Below are 18,395 nucleotides of genomic sequence, written 5' to 3'. Positions count from 1 at the left end.
AAGATTTAAAAAGAAAAGAAAGAAATTGAGCTTGCATACGTCACTTGCGCTGACAGCTCGCTCCACATCCTCACGACCCTCTGAGTGAAGTTTCTCACATCAAAGTTGCTGGTGAACACAGCAGGCCAGGCAGCATCTGTAGGAAGAGGTGCAGTCGACGTTTCAGGCCGAGACCCTTCGTCAGGGCTAACAGTCAGCCTGAAACGTCGACTGCACCTCTTCCTACAGATGCTGCCTGGCCTGCTGCGTTCACCAGCAACTTTGATGTGCGTTGCTTGAATTTCCAGCATCTGCAGAATTCCTGTTGTTTGAGTGAAGTTTCTCCTCATGTTCCCTTTAAACTTTTCGCCTTTTACCCTTAACCCATGACCTTTGATTGTAGTCTTGCTCAACCTGTGGAAAAAGCCTACTTGTATTTACCCAATCTGTACCCCTCATAATTTTGTATACCTCTATCAAATCTCTTCTCAATCTTCTATGTTACAAGGAATAAAGTTCTAACCTATTCAATGTTTCTTGACACAATGGCATATTTCTGTTTCGATGTGTATGGGAAAAATAAATCTAAGCTTCCTCTGAATAAATGAGCAAATTTTACCTCACACCTTTATTTGATTGAAAAGAAAACTTTTCATTATCGGATGCCAAAGCGTATACTCTACCCACTCGTATACCTGTTAATTGATCTTACCCAAAATCAGGCGGTGGTGGAGGCAAGTCAGCTCCTGGTGACATTGGAGGAGAAGGTGAATTGACTGAATCACGATATACTCCATGTGTTCTGTAAGCAAGCTCCTCGTTGGCATTTGAGCCTATACTTCCATTAGAACAGATTTCATTGGCGTTTGAGCTGAAAGGCAGTTCAAATAACCATAAATACACAAATGTAAAAGTCTGCTCCTCGAATGTTGCAGCTGCATTTTATCATGTTCTGCAATCAGATGTTCCTCCAAGAGGACCACAGCCTTCTCGTTGGGTTTGGAGGCTTGTGTGCCTCAACGACCCAGAGAGCTGTGTTGGCTGGAGTCAGGGCTTCATGCTTTGGCTCTTGGTAGGGTCACCCATGCCAAACAGGTCAAAGGGTAGAGACAGGCTAAGAGTGGTCCACTGGTCCTTTGGTTGAAGAAGTTGGGTCTTTATTCTTTGGAGCGTAGAAGGTTGAGGGGGGACTTGATAGAGGTATTTAAAATTATGAGGGGGATAGATACAGTTGACGTGGATAGGCTTTTTCCATTGAGAGTGGGGGAGATTTATGAGTTGAGAGTTAAAGGGCAAACGGTTAGGGGTAACATGAGGGGAAACTTCTTTCCTCAGAGAGTGGCAGCTGTGGGAACGAGCTTCCAGCAGAAGTGGTTGAGGCAGGTTCGATGTTGTCATTTAAAGTTAAATTGGATAGATATATGGACAGGAAAGGAATGGCGGGTTATGGGCTGAGTGCAGGTCGGTGGGACTAGGTGAGAGTAAGAGTTCCGCAGGGACTAGAAGGGCCGAGATGGCCTGTTTCCCTGCTGTAATTGTTATATGGTTATATAGGTTGGGGGGGGGGGGGGGGGGCGGTAAACTCAGGGCCAATAAGCCTGACTGGTAAAATGGAATTGTTATGGGAACAGCAATGAAGAATCCTTCTACATCTGAGTGTGACGGTATTCCTGAGTCTCTACCCGGAACTTGCATGACTGACAGTAGTGAAAACTGAGAGGAAGCTACTGACACGATGAAGGAAGCCCTGAACACCGCCAGAGATGGAGGACCTTCATTGCTGCCCTAAGTGGCATAACGGGCAATAAGTAAGCAAACGTTGCATTCATATGTTATTCACTGTTATGTAATCAATTTCTTCATTCACAGTATGTGCTAGCATTCACAGGATGAATGCAACAAATTAATTTGCATCTCTTCTGCCACGGTGAGGTCACTCTCAGTATAGCAGCCGTGTCACACACTTGCAGGTGTGTTGTACGTTTGCTATGTACACTCTGCTAACCAGTCACGAGTGGGGGTATGGTAAAAGAGAAGGGAATAAGTTGCGCATTCGTGGCAGTTTGTACCTTGGGACCGCTGAGGCTACATCTTTGCTGAGATAACATTCAATAATGTTTAATTGTATGTTTGCTAATAAAAGATAAGAATAGGGAATTCGACTCTGTGGAACAATTACTGGAGTGGTGGGCTGGTCACGCAAGTGTAACAAATCCGTGGGGTTGCAGGCTGGTGGCAATTGTTCTGTTTTGATTTTGGATTAACTTTTTCCGCTACACAGATTGAAGGAGTAAATTCTTTTGAGGTAGCCTCCAACTTGATGGCATGAACATTGATTTTTCCAATTCCCAGTGATCTTTTTCACCTCTGTCTTTTTCAATTCCCCATGCTGCCACCCCCCCCCCCACCTGCTTATCGTCTCATCTGGGTCCCCGTTTCTTCTTTCTCCTATCTTGTACTCTCCTCTCCTATCAAAATCCTTCTGCTCCAGTTCTTTACCTTTCCACCCATCTCCTTCCAGCTAGCCTCTTTCCCCTCCCCCTACCTTCTTATTCTGGCACCTTCCCCCTTCCTTTCCTGTCCTGCCTTGAAGAAGGGTCTCAGCCCAAAACATGGACTGTTTATTTATTTCCATAAATGCTGCCTGACCTGCTGAGTTCTTCCAGCATTGTGTGCGTGTTTTGCTCTGGATTTCCAGCATCTGCAGAATCTCATGTTTAAAATTAATTTGCTTTATATTGTACTGTCTCACATTAACCATTCAAATTGAAGGAAAATGCTTATGATGTGGATCTGCCTCAAAAATATCCTTGATTGCAAGTTCTTGAAATGTGTTATCGGGTTTCTACACTGCAGTTGTCTGAGGCAGCATCAGCAGTTTGGTTCAATGCCCCTCAGATAAGCAACAGTTAGTAAGACTGTTTTAGTGTTATCCATGCCGGAAGCAAAGTTGAGTGGACAAAGGTGGCAGTTTGTAACACACACAAGATGCTGGAGGAACTCAGTAGGTTAGGCAACATCGTTTTGGGCCAAGATCCTTAATCAGAACAGAGACCATCTATTGTTATTGGGCAACAGATAAAATACAATTTTCCGTACAGAGCAATGTCTACTAAAAATCTGAGAGTGGCTTCAATCCTGAAGGGATGGGGTTGAAGAAAATCACTCCGAGTTTGAATTCGGCAAAAACAAGATGGAAAGGAAGGGGAAATTTGCCCAAGTAAGGTGGCGCAAGGGGAAGACCGACAAGCTAGAAGGTGACAGGTGAAGCCAGGTGGAAGGGGAAGGGGGGTGGGGAGAGGGAAGAAAGAAGCTGGGAGCTGATACATGAAAAAAGTACAGAACAGGAGGAGGAGGAATCTAATAGGAGAGGAGAACAGACCATGAGAGAAAAGTAAGGGGAGAAGAACTGGGAAGAGGTGATAGGCAGGTGACGAGAAAAGGTAAAAGGCCAGAGTGAAGAATAGAGGAGCTTGTCAACACTCAATCTATACTGTTTTGTCATAAACTGATTACCACTGCACAATGTCAAAGCACGATGTCAGTTTCAAGTAACAGCAAAACTTACATGGAATCTTCAGTAACAGATTTTGCTTCCACGAATTCCTTGCCCATTTTCAACCGCTCCCATTCCTCTTTCCTCGTTCTAATTTTCCGTGGGTTCAAATTTCCTCTATTTGAAACTTCCCTTTTCTCTTTCTAGATGTCAAACAGCATTGAAAATAGATTTAGTTGTAATGCTCCGGAACACTGATCTTCAGACAACCCAGGAGGAAGCAAATTCATCATACAATGAAACATATATGTTTTTTAAAAGTGTGACCACAAGTGAGTAATGAATGACATCTCATTTGCATTCAATTATTTTTTATCAGTTAATTGCTTTGGAACAAAATTTATGCAATTAACATTGAAAACACAGATTTTAAATAATAGGGGTGTACAATATAATCCCCTGCAGTGTGGGTGTTACAGGGGATGATCTATTAGCTATTGCTCTGCTGGTATGTTTCTGGTTAAGATAGCACTGGTGAAGCTCAGTTACTACTTGCTGGCAGCAAACAAAACACAGAAAACAACCATACACTAAATTAATCTGGGAAACGATCACTGCCAACACCAGTCTGTGGCTTCCCTGCCGGAGTGGAGCTTTTGAACTGCCTGTACGACCTGGCATTTTTACAGTGTGAACTGAAGTCTTGAAGGTGCAGGATGGTTGCACTGTGGCATGTATAAGCCAAATCAGGCGGCGGGGTTTGGGCTGGAGAGAGGGGAATGAGTTAATGCACGGCCATTGCTGGAGCAGATGTGGAGACAATTTGATGCGGTAGCAATGAGGTGAGGCAGAGTCAAGGCCCGAGCCTGAGTGAGGAAAGACACAAGGTGGCGGGCCTCAGGCCCGAGAGCGTATTGAAGCAGCAGGTCCCTGGTCTAAGGGTGAAGAACAACCTGAGGTTTGAATGATTCAGACACTGGAACAGAATGTAAAGGTCAGGGTGTCAAGGCCAGAGGCCAGGGGCAGGCCGTTTCAGCTCGCTGCTCTGCAAGGTTTATTCGTCTCTGCACTGAACCAGGCTGTGGCCTGCAACTAATGGGCTCCCGAATCGGTTGCAGTGACGACTGGCTTCACGGCTGTGACTCACTGTTGTGAACTTCCGTTCTGAATGCTAGTTGCTTACTTTTTCTGTTTGTGCAATTTGTCTTTTCTCTCTGCATACTGGGTGTTTGAGGGTCTTCTTTTGTTTTAATGGGTTCTATTGGGTTTCTTTGTTTTGAGGCTGCCTGTAAAGAGGCCAATCTCAAAGTTGTATATAGTATACATACCGATAGTAAATATATATTATTTATTATATAAATAAATATATTTTATTATATAAATATAATAAATATACTTTGAAATTCAGAGCAGGTTGATCTAGAGCCACCCAGTTACAGATTGGAAGAGCCACTGGGCCACCAAGAGCTTTAGAAGATTATATAACAAAGGTGTATAGTATGTTGAGACAGTGTTCATTTAAAAGAAACTTCCACCTGTCTCAGTGGTATAAATAGACCAGAGTTTAATACTGACAAGCTGCTCTCCATTTTAAATACCAGGGATAACTAAACAACTAAGTGAGAATGTTAATAGAGCAGTTCCTAACTGTAAAGAATTCAGATACTATGCACGAAGGGCACATTCACTCTTAAGGCTAAATAATAATACAGTACCCGGTGTTTCCTTTTCTCTTTCATGATATCCTTTGTGTCCTGCAACATTTTTTCTTTCCAGAGGTCAAAGAAGTAAGAAGGATCAGTGTAAAACTTAAGGCTGTCTTTTCCATCCTCTCTGTAACAAAAAAAATGTTAACATCATCAGAATCTGAAAGGCTACAAGGATTTCAAAAGAACTGAATCAGAAATCAGGTTTAATATCACTACCACATCATGAAATTTGTTGTTTTGTTGTAGCAGTACAATGCAATACATAAAAATACTGTAAGTCACAATAAAAAATAAATATAGCTTAATAAAATTAGTGCAAAAAGTGTGTGATAGGGTGGAAATACGTCTCCACCAAAGGAGGTGTATGGTGCTCCTTCCTCCTGATATAAAGTGGATCTTTTACCAAAAGGCCCTGCTTAAACATCCCTCCAAGGCTTGTTCCTTTGCTTTCATTCCTGACAGGAAATGCAGCAGAGTTATGCAACTATGACACATTGGAATTAAAGCTGTTGAGAAAATGAATTCCGTAGAGTCCACAAATTAAAAATAATTGCCTAATAATAGTTTTGTGATTTAAACTTTAATATGTAGATTTGGGTGGTGGGGTAGAGATACGTCTCTACCAAAGGAGGTGTAAGGCACTCCTTCATTCCACGAGCCTGCAGGTCACCCTTGGGCAAGATTAGCACCCTCTTCATGCTCCCCTCCCTCACCAATCAGGGTCACATGAAGCCATGGGAGCAGGTGTGGATGGTCGTATGAGCGGCCGGTGCAAATCACAAGTCCTGGTTATGCAACCACTGAAGTCAGGCAGACAACCTCTGAAGAGTATTGATAATGGTTGGGGTCACCTGACAATTTTATTGTTGGCGATGACTACAGGAAGGGGATGAGGCAGCAGCTGGCAGATGATGAACGGAGCCAGGTGAGGAAGGGGGGTGATAAGCAGACACAGCCAAGTGGGGGACAGGAAAGTCAGAGGCTGGAAGGTGATAAGTAGAATACAAAGAGGTGCATGTTCTGGAATCTGATAAAGGAAGGTGAAACACAGTGAGACGATGAAAGTGTAGCTTGATTGAATTTGTCATTCAAGAGCTGAGTGAATCATTTTATGTATAAGCATCTACATTATGTCTTTGTTCTCAGTGAACAAAAAATATAGCAGGACAATCCAAAGTCAGAAGGAACAACCAGTCAAGATCAAATACACCTTTCTCCTGAAACACCTGTGCACTTCGACTGGCCGTCCTAGACGGGCTAATATAGAAGTGATTGTAAAGTAACAGGAGGCATAGAAGTAAATGAGTGCATGAATTCCAGTAAACAAATCCCGCCCCCCCCCAACTTTCCTCTATTTCCCACTCTGACCCTACTTCTTCCCCCTGGGCCCCCTCCTCCTATGGTTCACTCTCTCCTACCAGACTCTTTCTTCTCCAGCCCTTTATCTTTCCTGTCCAACTGGCTTCACCTATCACATTCCAGTTAGCCTCCTTCCCCTTCCCCTCATCTTTTTATTCAGGAATTTCCCCCCTTCCCTCTCAGTTTTGAAGAAGGCTCTCAGCCTGAAACTATTCATATCCATGGATGCTGCCTGACCTGCTGAATTCCTCCTGCATTTTGTGTGTATTGCTTTGGATTTCCAGCACCTGCAGACTTCCTGCTGAAAATGTTTGTGACACAGAACTTCGATTTAATTAGCAATTGAACAATGCTGCAATCCATCACACCTGGAGGGAGAATCTGGCAGAATACACCAGTGGACAAGACGATCACAATAAAGGCGAAAACTTGAAAGTGGTTTGCAAACACATGGAAGTTCTCAAAGCAGACAACTTCAGTCAATAGCCAGGAAATCATTGCTGCCCGAACAAAGGAATTGAGTAAACACAAGAGACTGCAGCTGCTAGAAATCCAGAGTGAAACACACAAAATGCTGGAGGAACTCAGCAGGTCAGGCAGCAACTATCCTCAGGATCTGATGAAGGGTCTCGACCCAAAGCATAAACGCTTACATGTTGCTTGACCTGCAGATTTCCTCCAGTATTTTGTGTGTTACAAAAGGAATTGAGGATGCAGTTTTCAGTTGAATTCTGAGAAATGTACTTGATGGCACAATGCAGACAGGAGATTGGAAATCCTTTTCAACACACACAAGATGCTGGAGGAACTCAGCAGGTAAGGCAACATCTTGAGCTGGGACTCTTCAAGACTGAGAAGGAAGGGGGAAGATGTCAGAATAAAAGGTGAGGTGGGAGGGGAAGGAGGCTGGAAGGTGATAGGTGAAGCCAGGTGGGTGGGAAAGGTAAAGGGATGGAGAAGAAGAAATCTGATAAGAGAGGAGAGTGGTTCATAGGAGAAAGGGAAGGAGAAGGGGACCCAGAAATCCTTTCATCGTGTTTTAACTTTTATCAAACCAATCCTGTGCGTTACAAGTCTGAGTTACAAATTACAAGAAATATTTCCCTTTCCTTGTTCATTGTTAAAGATTGAATTTCATGACAAAGAAATTCATTATGATTTTACTTCCAGAAAAAAAATGACATTTAATCTTCTGGTCAGTTTTGCATACCTGTATGGAGTCAGAATATGAAGGGGTGGTGGCTTGTCACATGTGTTATACGTGTCATTGATAGGAATTGGCAGGGAGGTTCGACAAAACAATTGCTGGTCCTGATTTGTAGAGCTCTTGAAGGCTTTTCTCAGGTTAATAGTCTGCAGGGAAACTAAAAAGAGAGCAGAATGAAAAGTCAAATGCAATCATGTTCCTTTGTTCGTCAATTTTCACAATTCCCGACAATCAAAATTCTGTAATCTTCCAATGTGCAGTATTGTCCAAGTAACCATATACAAACACAGCCAATATTTCCCTTGTGTTTTGGCTTGCTCTTTCACACACTTAATAACCACAGACTTACTTATCTCAAATGAGGGAATGACATTTTGGTTAACATGCTGTCTACTTGAGCAAAACTTTAGACTGAGGTAAAGTGATAGAAGATAAAACATAGTGATGTCAATAGAATAAAACCAAAATGGCTCCTGAATGCTCAGCACAGTGCAATACTGAAACAGTCAGGTTTCAAAACTCGAAAGTTCAAAGTACATACATGCTAGCATATACAACCCTGAGATTCATTTTCTTGTGAGCATATTCAGCAAATGTATAAAATAGTAATTATAACAGAATCAATGAAAGATCAACCAGAGTGCAAAAGACAAAGTGTGCAAGTGCAAATACAGATACAAGGGGTGATTGGTACGTTCATGGCCTAAGGTAGGAGGAGTCAATTTGGAAAACCTAGCACATTGATTTTTCCTACACTTACACACTTAGTGCAGCGGTCTTGGTGCATACGGATCCCTTCTTTGTAGAAGTTGACGTCTTGGACCTCCAGAAGTGGTCCACAGCAGGGGTGATTGATAAGTTTGTGGCCTAAGGTAGAAGTTGAGTTATTAACTTCAAACTTTCTGCATTTTCACTTAAAGAGTTGAATTGCACGTGCATGTAACGAGAGCAGTATATCTCATCTCCTTCTACCACGAACTTATCAATCGCCCCTGCTATGGACCACCTGGAGGTCCAAGACGCTCTCATTACATGCACTCTGAGTGATAATGCAGGAAGTTTGAAGTTAATAACTCATCTCCTTCTACCTTAGGCCACGAACTTATCAATCACCCCTGCTGTGGACCACTTCTACAAAGAAGGGATCCGTATGCTCCATGACCACTGGACTAAGTGTGTACACGTAGGAGGGGACTATGTTGAAAAATAAATGTGCTAGGTTTTCTAAACTTGACTCCTTCTACCTTAGGCCACGAACTCATCAATCACCCCTTGTAAATAGCAATAAGTAACGAGAACATGAGGTAATGAGATAAATAGTCTTTGAAAGTGAGATGATTGGTTGTGGGAACATTTTAATGATGGGGCAAGTGAGGATAGTTATCCCCTTTTGTTCAACAGCCTGATGGTTGAGGGGTAGAAACTGTTCTTGAACCTGATGGTGCAAATCCTGAGGCGCTTGTACTTTCTACTGGATGGCAAGAGCAAGAAGACCTGGATCGTGACCTGGAGCATGACCTGAATTGTGAGAATCTCTGATGATGGACGGTGGTTTGCTAAGACAGCATTTCATAGGGATGTGCTCAATGGTTGGAAGGGCTTTACCCGTGATTTACTGGGCCGAATCACTACTTTTTGTCGGTTTTTCCGTTCAAAGACATTGATTTACTTTACTTGTGGACACTTAAACAGATTGAGACTTTGGTAGCAGTGCAGTCTCAGCCACTACTCCTAAACTGGAAACCATAATTCTGAAGATGGGTCAAAAGTTATCCAGTTTGGGGTAGTATGTTCAGTTCTGGTCACCTACCTTCAGGAAAGATATCAATAAGATTGAAAGAGTACACAGAAAATTTACAAGAAAGATGCTGGGACTTCAGGAATTGAGTTACTGGGAAAAGTTGAATAGGTTAGGTCTTTATTTCCTGGAGTATAGAAGAATTCAGGGAGATTTGATAGAGGTATAAAAATCATGAGTGGTATTGATAAAATCACACTAAACTGGAAGGAAACTTTCTCCACTGAGGTTGGGTGAGACTGGAACTAGAGGTGACAGGTTAAGGGTGAAAGGTTGTTGTTCAGACCAAACATCAGAATGGGGAAGAAATGTGATCTAAGTAACTTTGACCGTGGAGTGACAGTTGTTGCCAGATGGGGTGGGTTTGAGTATCTCAGAAACTGCTGATTGCCTGGGATTTTCATGCTGTCTCCAGAGTAGGAGTTCCCAACCCTTTGTTTATGCCATGGACCCCTACTGTTAACCCCTACCAAATGGGAAGCACTGCTCTAGAGCTTACAGAGAATGACACAAGAAACAAAAAAAGCATCCAGGGAGCAGCAGTTCTGTGGGTGAAAACAGCTTTTCATCGAGAGAGGTCAGAGGAGAACGGCCAGGCTGGATCAAGGTGACAAAAGGTGACAGTACTTCAAGTAACAACACTCCCAAAAGTGTGCAAAGGAACACAACGCGTCCACCCTTGAAGTGGCCGGGCTACAGCAGCAGAAGACATACGTTCAGTGGCCACTTTATGAGGTATGGAGGTACCCATAATGTAGCCACTGCGTGTATACCGCATTAACAAATTAGCCTACTGAGGCAACACGGTTAGCATAACACTGCTAAAGTGCCATCGAGCTGGGTTCGTTTCTGGGTTTCCTCCAGGTGCTCCGGTTTCCTTCCACATTCAAAGATGTAGGGCTGATGAGTGTAACTGGGCAGTGCAGCTTATTGTGCTTTATGTCTACATTCTCCCAAAGTGACTGATCATTTTAAATATGCTGCATCTACTAAGCCTGCACACCATTACCAATATAAGTGAAAGTACTTTTGAAACAGCCCCATAATATATTACAGTAAAGCACAAGTTTGGGAAATCACAACCCACTTAGTACCTTTTACAGAGAGCCATAAAAACCGTAGTGGAATTGCATTACAAAAATTGGAGAGGAATTTGAACAACGTTACTGTTAGAAGCTCAGCCATCACAATCAATTTGCAACCAGAAAAATCTCATTCCTATTCTACAAGAGGTGCAATAGCAGGATATAAAAAATTATGATTTTCTGTAAATGTTTTTATTAGAATAATAAATATTATTCAGTCTGTTATACTTTCAACCCTTCCTATTTTTATCATCTGGCTCTTCTTTTCCATCTCTTGGTATAAACCATCTACAGATAGCATAATCCCACTAGGGCAACACGGTATTGTAGCAGTTAGTGTAACGCTTTACAGCGCCAGTGATAGTGTGGGAATTGAACCCCTGTCTGTCAGGATTCTGTACATTCTATTCATGATTATGTGGTTTCCTCCCACAATCCAGTCAAAGGTACAGGTTATGACAGGCAAGTTGCAAGAATGCTAAACTGGCGCCAGAAACTTGGTGACACTCAAGGGCTGCCCCCAGCATATCCTCAGACTGCGTTGATCGTTGATGCAAATAAAGCCTTTCACTGTTCATTTCTATGTACACACGACAAATAAAGCTAATCATTTATCTTTACAGCTGATGTCTCCCCAAGCCAGAAATGCTCATTTTCTACAGATACCTGGATTGTATCATTCTACATTTGGGCAGATGGGGCTCATCAGCTCACCTAGAAGCAAAACTCTGATCTCAAACCTCCGCACCCTTGCAGCTACACCCACCTATGTGGAAGGCTTCGGGAGTAAACCCAGAGGAAAAATTTAGACTTGGGAGTCCCTAAGACAGTCCTACATTGAGTTCAACACTGCCTTCAACTCCTGCGACATGACTGGTGCCAAACTGTTTCGGTTTTTGCCATTGGTTTGGATTCATTAGCCGTGTGGAGAGGGAAAGCCCGCTGCACGGATAACAGCTTGCTCTCCAAACTGTACTGCTTTGACTTGTATATCATGTGGATAGCCAGGACACAACATTCATGGTTAATTCTGACCAACACAGGGCCTCAATCATTCTACATAACCGAAATTTCAATTTCAATGAGCAGTCAACAATACATTAACCAATAATTAAAGTAATGGAAGACATCATATCCAGTTATACTAATTTATTTAAGAGTTATGGAAAAGTACAGCACAGAATCAAGCCCTTCAGCCCATCTAATCCATGCTGAACCATTTAAACCACCTACTCCCATTGACCTGCACCAGGACCATAGCCCTTCTATACTGATACCATCCATGTACCTATCCAAACTTCTCTTAAACGTTGAAAGTGAAATCACATCCACCACTTGTGCTGGCAGCTCGTTCCAGACTCACGACCCTCTGAGTGAAGTCACCCCTCATGCTCCCTTTAAGCTTTCCATCTTTCACCATTGACCTCTGGCCTTAGTCCCATCCAAACTGCTTGCATTTACCTATCTATACCCCTCATATTTTGTAAACAGCTATCAAATCTCCTCTCAATCTTCCATGTTCCAAGGAATACAGTCCTAACCTATTCAACCTTTGCTACAACTCAGGTCCTCCAGACCCGGCAACACCCTTGTAAATTTTCTCTGTACTCTTTCAACCTTGTTCACATTTCTCCTGTAGGTAGGGGACCAAAACAGCACACAATACTCCAAATTAGGCCTTGCTAACATCTTATACAACTTCAACACAATCTTCTCCGTGGATTGTCACCTTGTCGTGATGAAGAAGCTTGTGTGGTCCTGTGATCCCGAGAGCAATGCAGTCTGGAGCTATGCTCTGGGTAGGGTCACCCATGGCAGTAAGGTCGAGGGCGAGGTCCCCGACATAGAACAATCCAACCAAGACCTCAACGGTGGAACAGGCGGATGAAGTTACTTCGAACTCAACGGCTGTGAAGGCGGATGAAGGCTGCAACAAATCCATCAGCTCCAATCGTCGTGGTTTCCATGCCACTGGAATCAGTTGGTTGATTTGAGAAGTATCGTGTGCTTCTTGGAGTGCAACATCAAGTACATGTTAAACAAATACACGCACGCACAGGCATCTTCACTCTGTGGGCTACTTCTTCAGAATGAAGACCATCATCCTCGACCTCGAGGGATAGCCATGACGACAACAATACTTTGATTTATGAAGGCCAATGTGCCAAAAGCTTTCTTAACAACCCTACTTACCTATGTCGCCAATTTCAAAGAATTATGGACCTGTATTCCCACATCCCTTTGTTCTACAGTAACCCAGTGAATAGCATGGAATACTACTAGCTTGAAAAGTGCTTTGGAGAACTTGCATACAGTCTGTTTACCATGCGTCAGGTCATCCATAACCCAGGAAGTCCCTGAACCCCCTAAGACCAGATTTCTGCCCCACCTCTGGCCCTGCTGCCTACACCATTCCAGTGAAGCTTGGCACAAACAGCTTCATTTTTCTACCGGGAATGCTGCAGCCAATCAGTCACTGTTAACTCATTCAGTCTACTTTGGAATGTTCTTGATGAGAGAATGGTGCTCCTGTATGGCATCAACAATCATTCCATGCTCAGTCACTTCAATCACATTTCTTCCCTAGTCTGATGTTTGGTCTCTTGACCATGTCTGCATACATTTATGCATTGAGTTGCTGCCACATGATTGGCTGATTAGATATTTGCACTAATGAGATGTACTCGTGTACCTAATAAAGTGGCCACTGAGTGTATATTATAAACACGAGATAGTCTGCAGGTGCTGGAATTCAAAACAACACACACAAAATGCTGGAGGAACTCAGCAGGTCAGGCAGTGTCTATGGAAGTGAAAAAAAAGTCAACATTTTGGGCCAAGACTCTTCATTAGGACTGAGAAGGAAGGGGGAAGATACCAGGACATAAAGGTGGGGCAGGGGGAGTGGAGGAGAAGGCAGCTAGCTGAACCCAGGTGGGTGAGAAAGGGAAGGGGGAGGGATGGGTAGGTGAGAAGAGGTGAATAGAAGGGAGGGGGAGAGAATTTTTTTTTTTAAAAACTGAAAGGAGAAATCGACGTTCATGCCACCAGGCTGAAAGCTACCTGGACAGAATACAAGGTACTGCCCTTCCACCCTGAGGGTGGTCACTTCATAGCACAAGAGGCGGCCATGGACTGACACATCAGAACGGGAATTGGAATTAAAATGTACATTCACTTGTACTTATGATAATCTTGTCTTTGAAACAAGGACTGCTTCCTTTCATTTCCACAATAATCTGCTTCTGTCACTGCCTCAGCCTGCCTTTCACAAAAGTCTTTGTTCCTATCCTCATCTGCAAATGTCCTTAACAGACTGGATCTACATTATGCAGCTGATCTTGCTTATCTACAAACAAAAATCAGGCAAACTGAATTATTCTTTACCATATTTTACTGGTTGCTAAAAAATACACGATTAATCTTTTCTTTTCCTTTTTTTTTACAAGCACTGAAGTTTTATGATTTTAAGTACTTTTCATTTTCCAGAGGTACTGCATTTATTATAATAGAGACTCAAGATTTCTGCGATAATTCTGCAGAAACAAAGCTGATAGGGCACATTAAGCAGTTTGTCCACATTCATCGAAACAATTTCCTGCTTTTGCCTGCAGGCCTGAATGGTCAGAAAGAATGGGATGTACTATTTAAAATTTAGCTAAGGTACTTAATATGAAAATGGGTTATTTAATATTTTCAATGTTTGTATATCTAAAGGTTATTTAAAGTAGAGGCTGATAGATTCTTGATTAGGAAGGGTGTCAAAGCTTATGGGGAGAAAGCAGGAGTGGGGTTGAGTGGGAAAATTAAATCAGCCATGATGGAATGGTGGTGCAGACTTGATGGGCCAAATAGCCTTTTTCTGCTCGTGTCTTATGGTTTTATATGAAGTCTTATTAGCTACCATTAATCATACCTTTAGTAATCAAAAGGTATACAAGATTATGAGGGGTATAGATAGGGTAAAAGCGAACAGGCTTTTTCCCACTGAGGTTGGGTGGGACTACAACCAGAGGTCAAAGTTAAGGATGAAAGGTGAAAAGTTTAAGGGGAACACGAGGGGAAACTTTTTCACTCTGAGACTCATGAGAGTCTGGAATGAGCTGCCAGTACAACTGGTGTATGTGAGCTCAATTTCAACTTTTAAGAGAAGTTTGGTTGGGTACATGGATGGCCATGGTCCTGGTACAAATTGACGGGGGCTAGGCAGTTGGTTCACAACAGACTCGACGGGCCAAAGGGCCTGTTTCTGTGCTGTACTTTTCTATGTCTCTAAAATATTGGGCAGTTAGCATAATGCATTACAGCACCAGAAATCAGTGATCGGAGTTCAACTCTCTCCATTGTCTGCTCTCCCAATGACTGCGTGGGTTCCTCGGATGCTCTGGTTTTCTCCCACATTCCACACACATACGTTCCCTCCCTGCCCCTTTTCTTTCTCCCGTCCCATGATCCTCTCATATCCCCTTTGCCAATCACCTGTCCAGCTCTTGGCTCCATCCCTCCCCCTCTTGTCTTGCAGAATGCCGTCAGCACATCCTCATACTGCATTGCTCGTCAACAAATATGACGCATTTCACTGCACGTTTCCATGTATGTGTGACAAACAAAGCTAATCTCTATCTTTAAAGCTGATTTACATAGCCCATGCAACCTGCATATCAGTAGGATAACAGAATTTCCTTGCTACTTTTAGAACCAAATTTCTAGACAAAATATTTAATATATGTTGTTTTTAAACACTTAACTTCTCCAGCAAGCAATCACAGTCAATATAAATGTCTGCTCATAAAATTCAAGTTTACTTAATATCATTTCCAGTACACAAGTGTAAAAGGAGAACAAAATAATTGTTACTCCAATCTGATGTAATACAAACAACTTCAATAAGATAAAGGACAATATTTGAAAAACAACAGACGTAAGCACACAAGATAGCTTATATACATGGATTGATTGTCTGTCCACAAAGTGACGCTAGGCACAGGAGTGTCTGTACATCAGGTGACTGACAGGAAATGATAAAGTAGCACTCACAATGCGCTGGAGGAACTCAGCAGATCAGTCAGCATCAGTTGAAAAGATTAGTCGACGATTCGGGCCGAAACCCTTCGTCAGGACTGAAGGAAGAACTTTGGGGAGGGTTTGAAGAATGCTGGTAGTTGAAAGAAACAGTAACTTGAAAGACAAAGGGGTGGGGGAGGGGAAGCAGGGAGGTGATTGGCAGGAGAACAATGCAAAGTAGTAGGAGGCAGAACTATGAGGGAGGTGATGTGAAATAGGCATACAGGAAGGGAGGGGGAGGGAATTACCCGAAGTTGGAGAATTCTATGTTCATAACAAGGGGCTGGAGACTACCTAGACGGTATACGTGAAACCCGACGCAGACTGGGGGAACCGCTTCGTTGAGCATCTCCACGCCGTCCGCAACAGACAGGATCTCCCGGTAGCCACCCACTTCAACTCTGCTTCCCATTCCCATTCAGATATGTCCATACATGGCCTCCTCTACTGCCATGATGAGGCTAAACTCAAGTTGGAGGAGCAACACCTCATATACCGTCTAGGTAGTCTCCAGCCCCTTGGTATGAACATAGAATTCTCCAACTTCCAGTAATCCCCTCCCCCTCCCTTCCTCTATCCCCATTTCACATCATCTCCCTCATAGTTCTGCCTCCTTCTACTACTTTGCATTGTTCTCCTGCCAATCACCTCCCTGCTTCCCTTCCCCCATCCCTTTGTCTTTAAAATTACTGTTTTTTTCAACTACCAGCATTCTTCAAACCCTCCCCAAAGTTCTTCCTCCAGTCCTGACGAAGGGTTTCGGCCTGAAATGTCAACTAATCTTTTCAACTGATGCTGACTGACCTGCTGAGTTCCTCCAGTGCACTGAGAGTGTTCCTTCGACAACAGCATCTGCAGATTATTTTGTGTTAATGATAAAGTAGCGGTGGTTCGGGGTGTGGAGGGGCGGGATCATGGTGGAGGTGTTGATCAGACATTACCTGGGGAAAGTAACTATTTTCCAGTCTGGTGGTCCTGTTGTAGATGCTACATAGCCCCCTCCCTGATGGGAGTGGGGCAAACAGTACATCACCAAGGGGGGGGGGGGGTGGGATCCTTCACAATGTTACTGGCCTTTTCCCAGCACCTTTATAAAATGTCCTCGATGGTGAGTAGGTTGGTGCTGGTGGCATGCTGGGTGGTTCTGGCTACCTGTTATAGAGCCTTCCTGTCTGCTGCAGTGCAGTTTCCATACAATGCTGTGACACAGCATGTTAGGATCCTCTCTAACAAAAAGAGAAGGTGCTCTCTGCGGTTGTGTCCTGTTGATATGACGTGCAGAGGTGAAGAATTTTATCCCATCTTAAGGAGCTAAAATCAGAATGAAGTATTTTTCTTTGCACAAGGATCATTTAAAATGACTCACCACACACTTATTTACAAAGGCAGCACAGTAGCGTAGTGGCTAGCACAACGCTTCACAGTACAAGTGACCCAGGTTCAATTCTTGCCACTGTCTGCAAGAAGTTTGTACATTCTCCCTGTGACCAAGTGGGTTTCCTCTGGGTGCTCTGGTTTCCTCTGATAGTCCAAAGATGTACTGGCTGATAGGTTAATTGGTCATTGGAAATTGTCCCATGATTAGGCTGGGATTAAATCTCGGGTTTGCTGGGTAATACGGTTTGAAGGGTCAAAAGCCCTTGCCACATCTCGAAAATAAATAAATAAATACATAACATTCTTACCATCTTCTACTTTGGGATCAAGCTGTGTTACTTTAACTTGTAAACGGTCAATCCGTTCTCCAAGACTGTTCACTCTAAAAGCAAAGCTTCCCGCTTCCCTGAACAGCTCACCGAAGATATCTTCAGCATATTTACCTGAAGAAATAAAGAGAACAGATAGGCAGATGAGACTTACACAAAAATGCTCACCTCACAATGCCTGAATTGCAGTTCTTTAGCTATTTTATTGCACTTGGGTGCAAACATAGCCCAGTGTGGCCTGCCCATTCAAACTCAGTGTGCCTTGTGTGCCCAGTGTGGCCTGCCCATTCAAACTTAGGAGCTGCAAAGTGGGAATTCAAAGTGACTGCCAGGAAGAAAACTGAACACAATCTTCTGAGTACATAAAGAGAACTGAGACAATTTTGAAGAGCTGGTGGCAAGCAAAATAAGATGAGAATAGTTTTAAGGAGTACACAGATAATATAATAGTGTTACCAGAAGGCCTGATTGAATAAAATTTACGGATGGAGCTATAAAGTGAAGACAACCAATATAACTCCAAGGCCATGTGTTAACATGGCAATGAAAGATACAGAATATTTATATTATATTATTTTGGCCCCTTACCTAAGAAAGGGCATGCTGTCACTGGAGAAGGTCCGGAGGATGTTCACAGAATGAACGGGTTAACTATGAGGAGTGTTTGATGGCTCTTTACCTGTACTCCGCAGCTTAGAAGAATGGTGGGGGGGGGAGGGGTGGTTGAAATATTGAAATCGAATATTGAAAGGCTTATCTAGAGTGGATGTGGAGAGGTTGTATGCAAAAGTGGGGGGGAGGGTCTAGGACCCTCAGAATACAGTGACACCCCCTTTAGAACAGAGATGAGGAGGCATTTCTTTAGCCAGAAGGTCGTGAATTGTGGCATTCATTGCCACAGGTGGCTGTGTGGCCAAGGCATTGTGTATATTTAAAGTCGACGTTGACAGGGCTCTTCATTTGTAAGGATATCAAAGGTTACAGGGAGGAGG

General features: G+C 43.2%; 1 protein-coding gene across 1 annotated transcript in view; it reads right to left on the bottom strand.

Moving 5' to 3' along the window:
- wasf2 (WASP family member 2) overlaps positions 1 to 18,395 on the bottom strand; it is an 81,557-nt gene that overhangs the window by 12,239 nt on the left and 50,923 nt on the right. Inside the window, exons 3-7 of the mRNA XM_072246187.1 lie at positions 17,383 to 17,517; positions 7,754 to 7,907; positions 5,191 to 5,308; positions 3,548 to 3,678; positions 692 to 850 (exon numbers count right to left, since the gene is read on the bottom strand). Coding sequence (XP_072102288.1) covers positions 692 to 850; positions 3,548 to 3,678; positions 5,191 to 5,308; positions 7,754 to 7,907; positions 17,383 to 17,517 — 697 coding nt within the window. The remainder of the gene's footprint in view (positions 1 to 691; positions 851 to 3,547; positions 3,679 to 5,190; positions 5,309 to 7,753; positions 7,908 to 17,382; positions 17,518 to 18,395) is intronic.

The sequence above is a fragment of the Mobula birostris genome, chromosome 29 (genome assembly GCF_030028105.1).
Source record: "Mobula birostris isolate sMobBir1 chromosome 29, sMobBir1.hap1, whole genome shotgun sequence".
Lineage (NCBI taxonomy): Eukaryota > Metazoa > Chordata > Chondrichthyes > Myliobatiformes > Myliobatidae > Mobula > Mobula birostris.
This window is presented reverse-complemented; position numbering and strand designations above follow the sequence as displayed.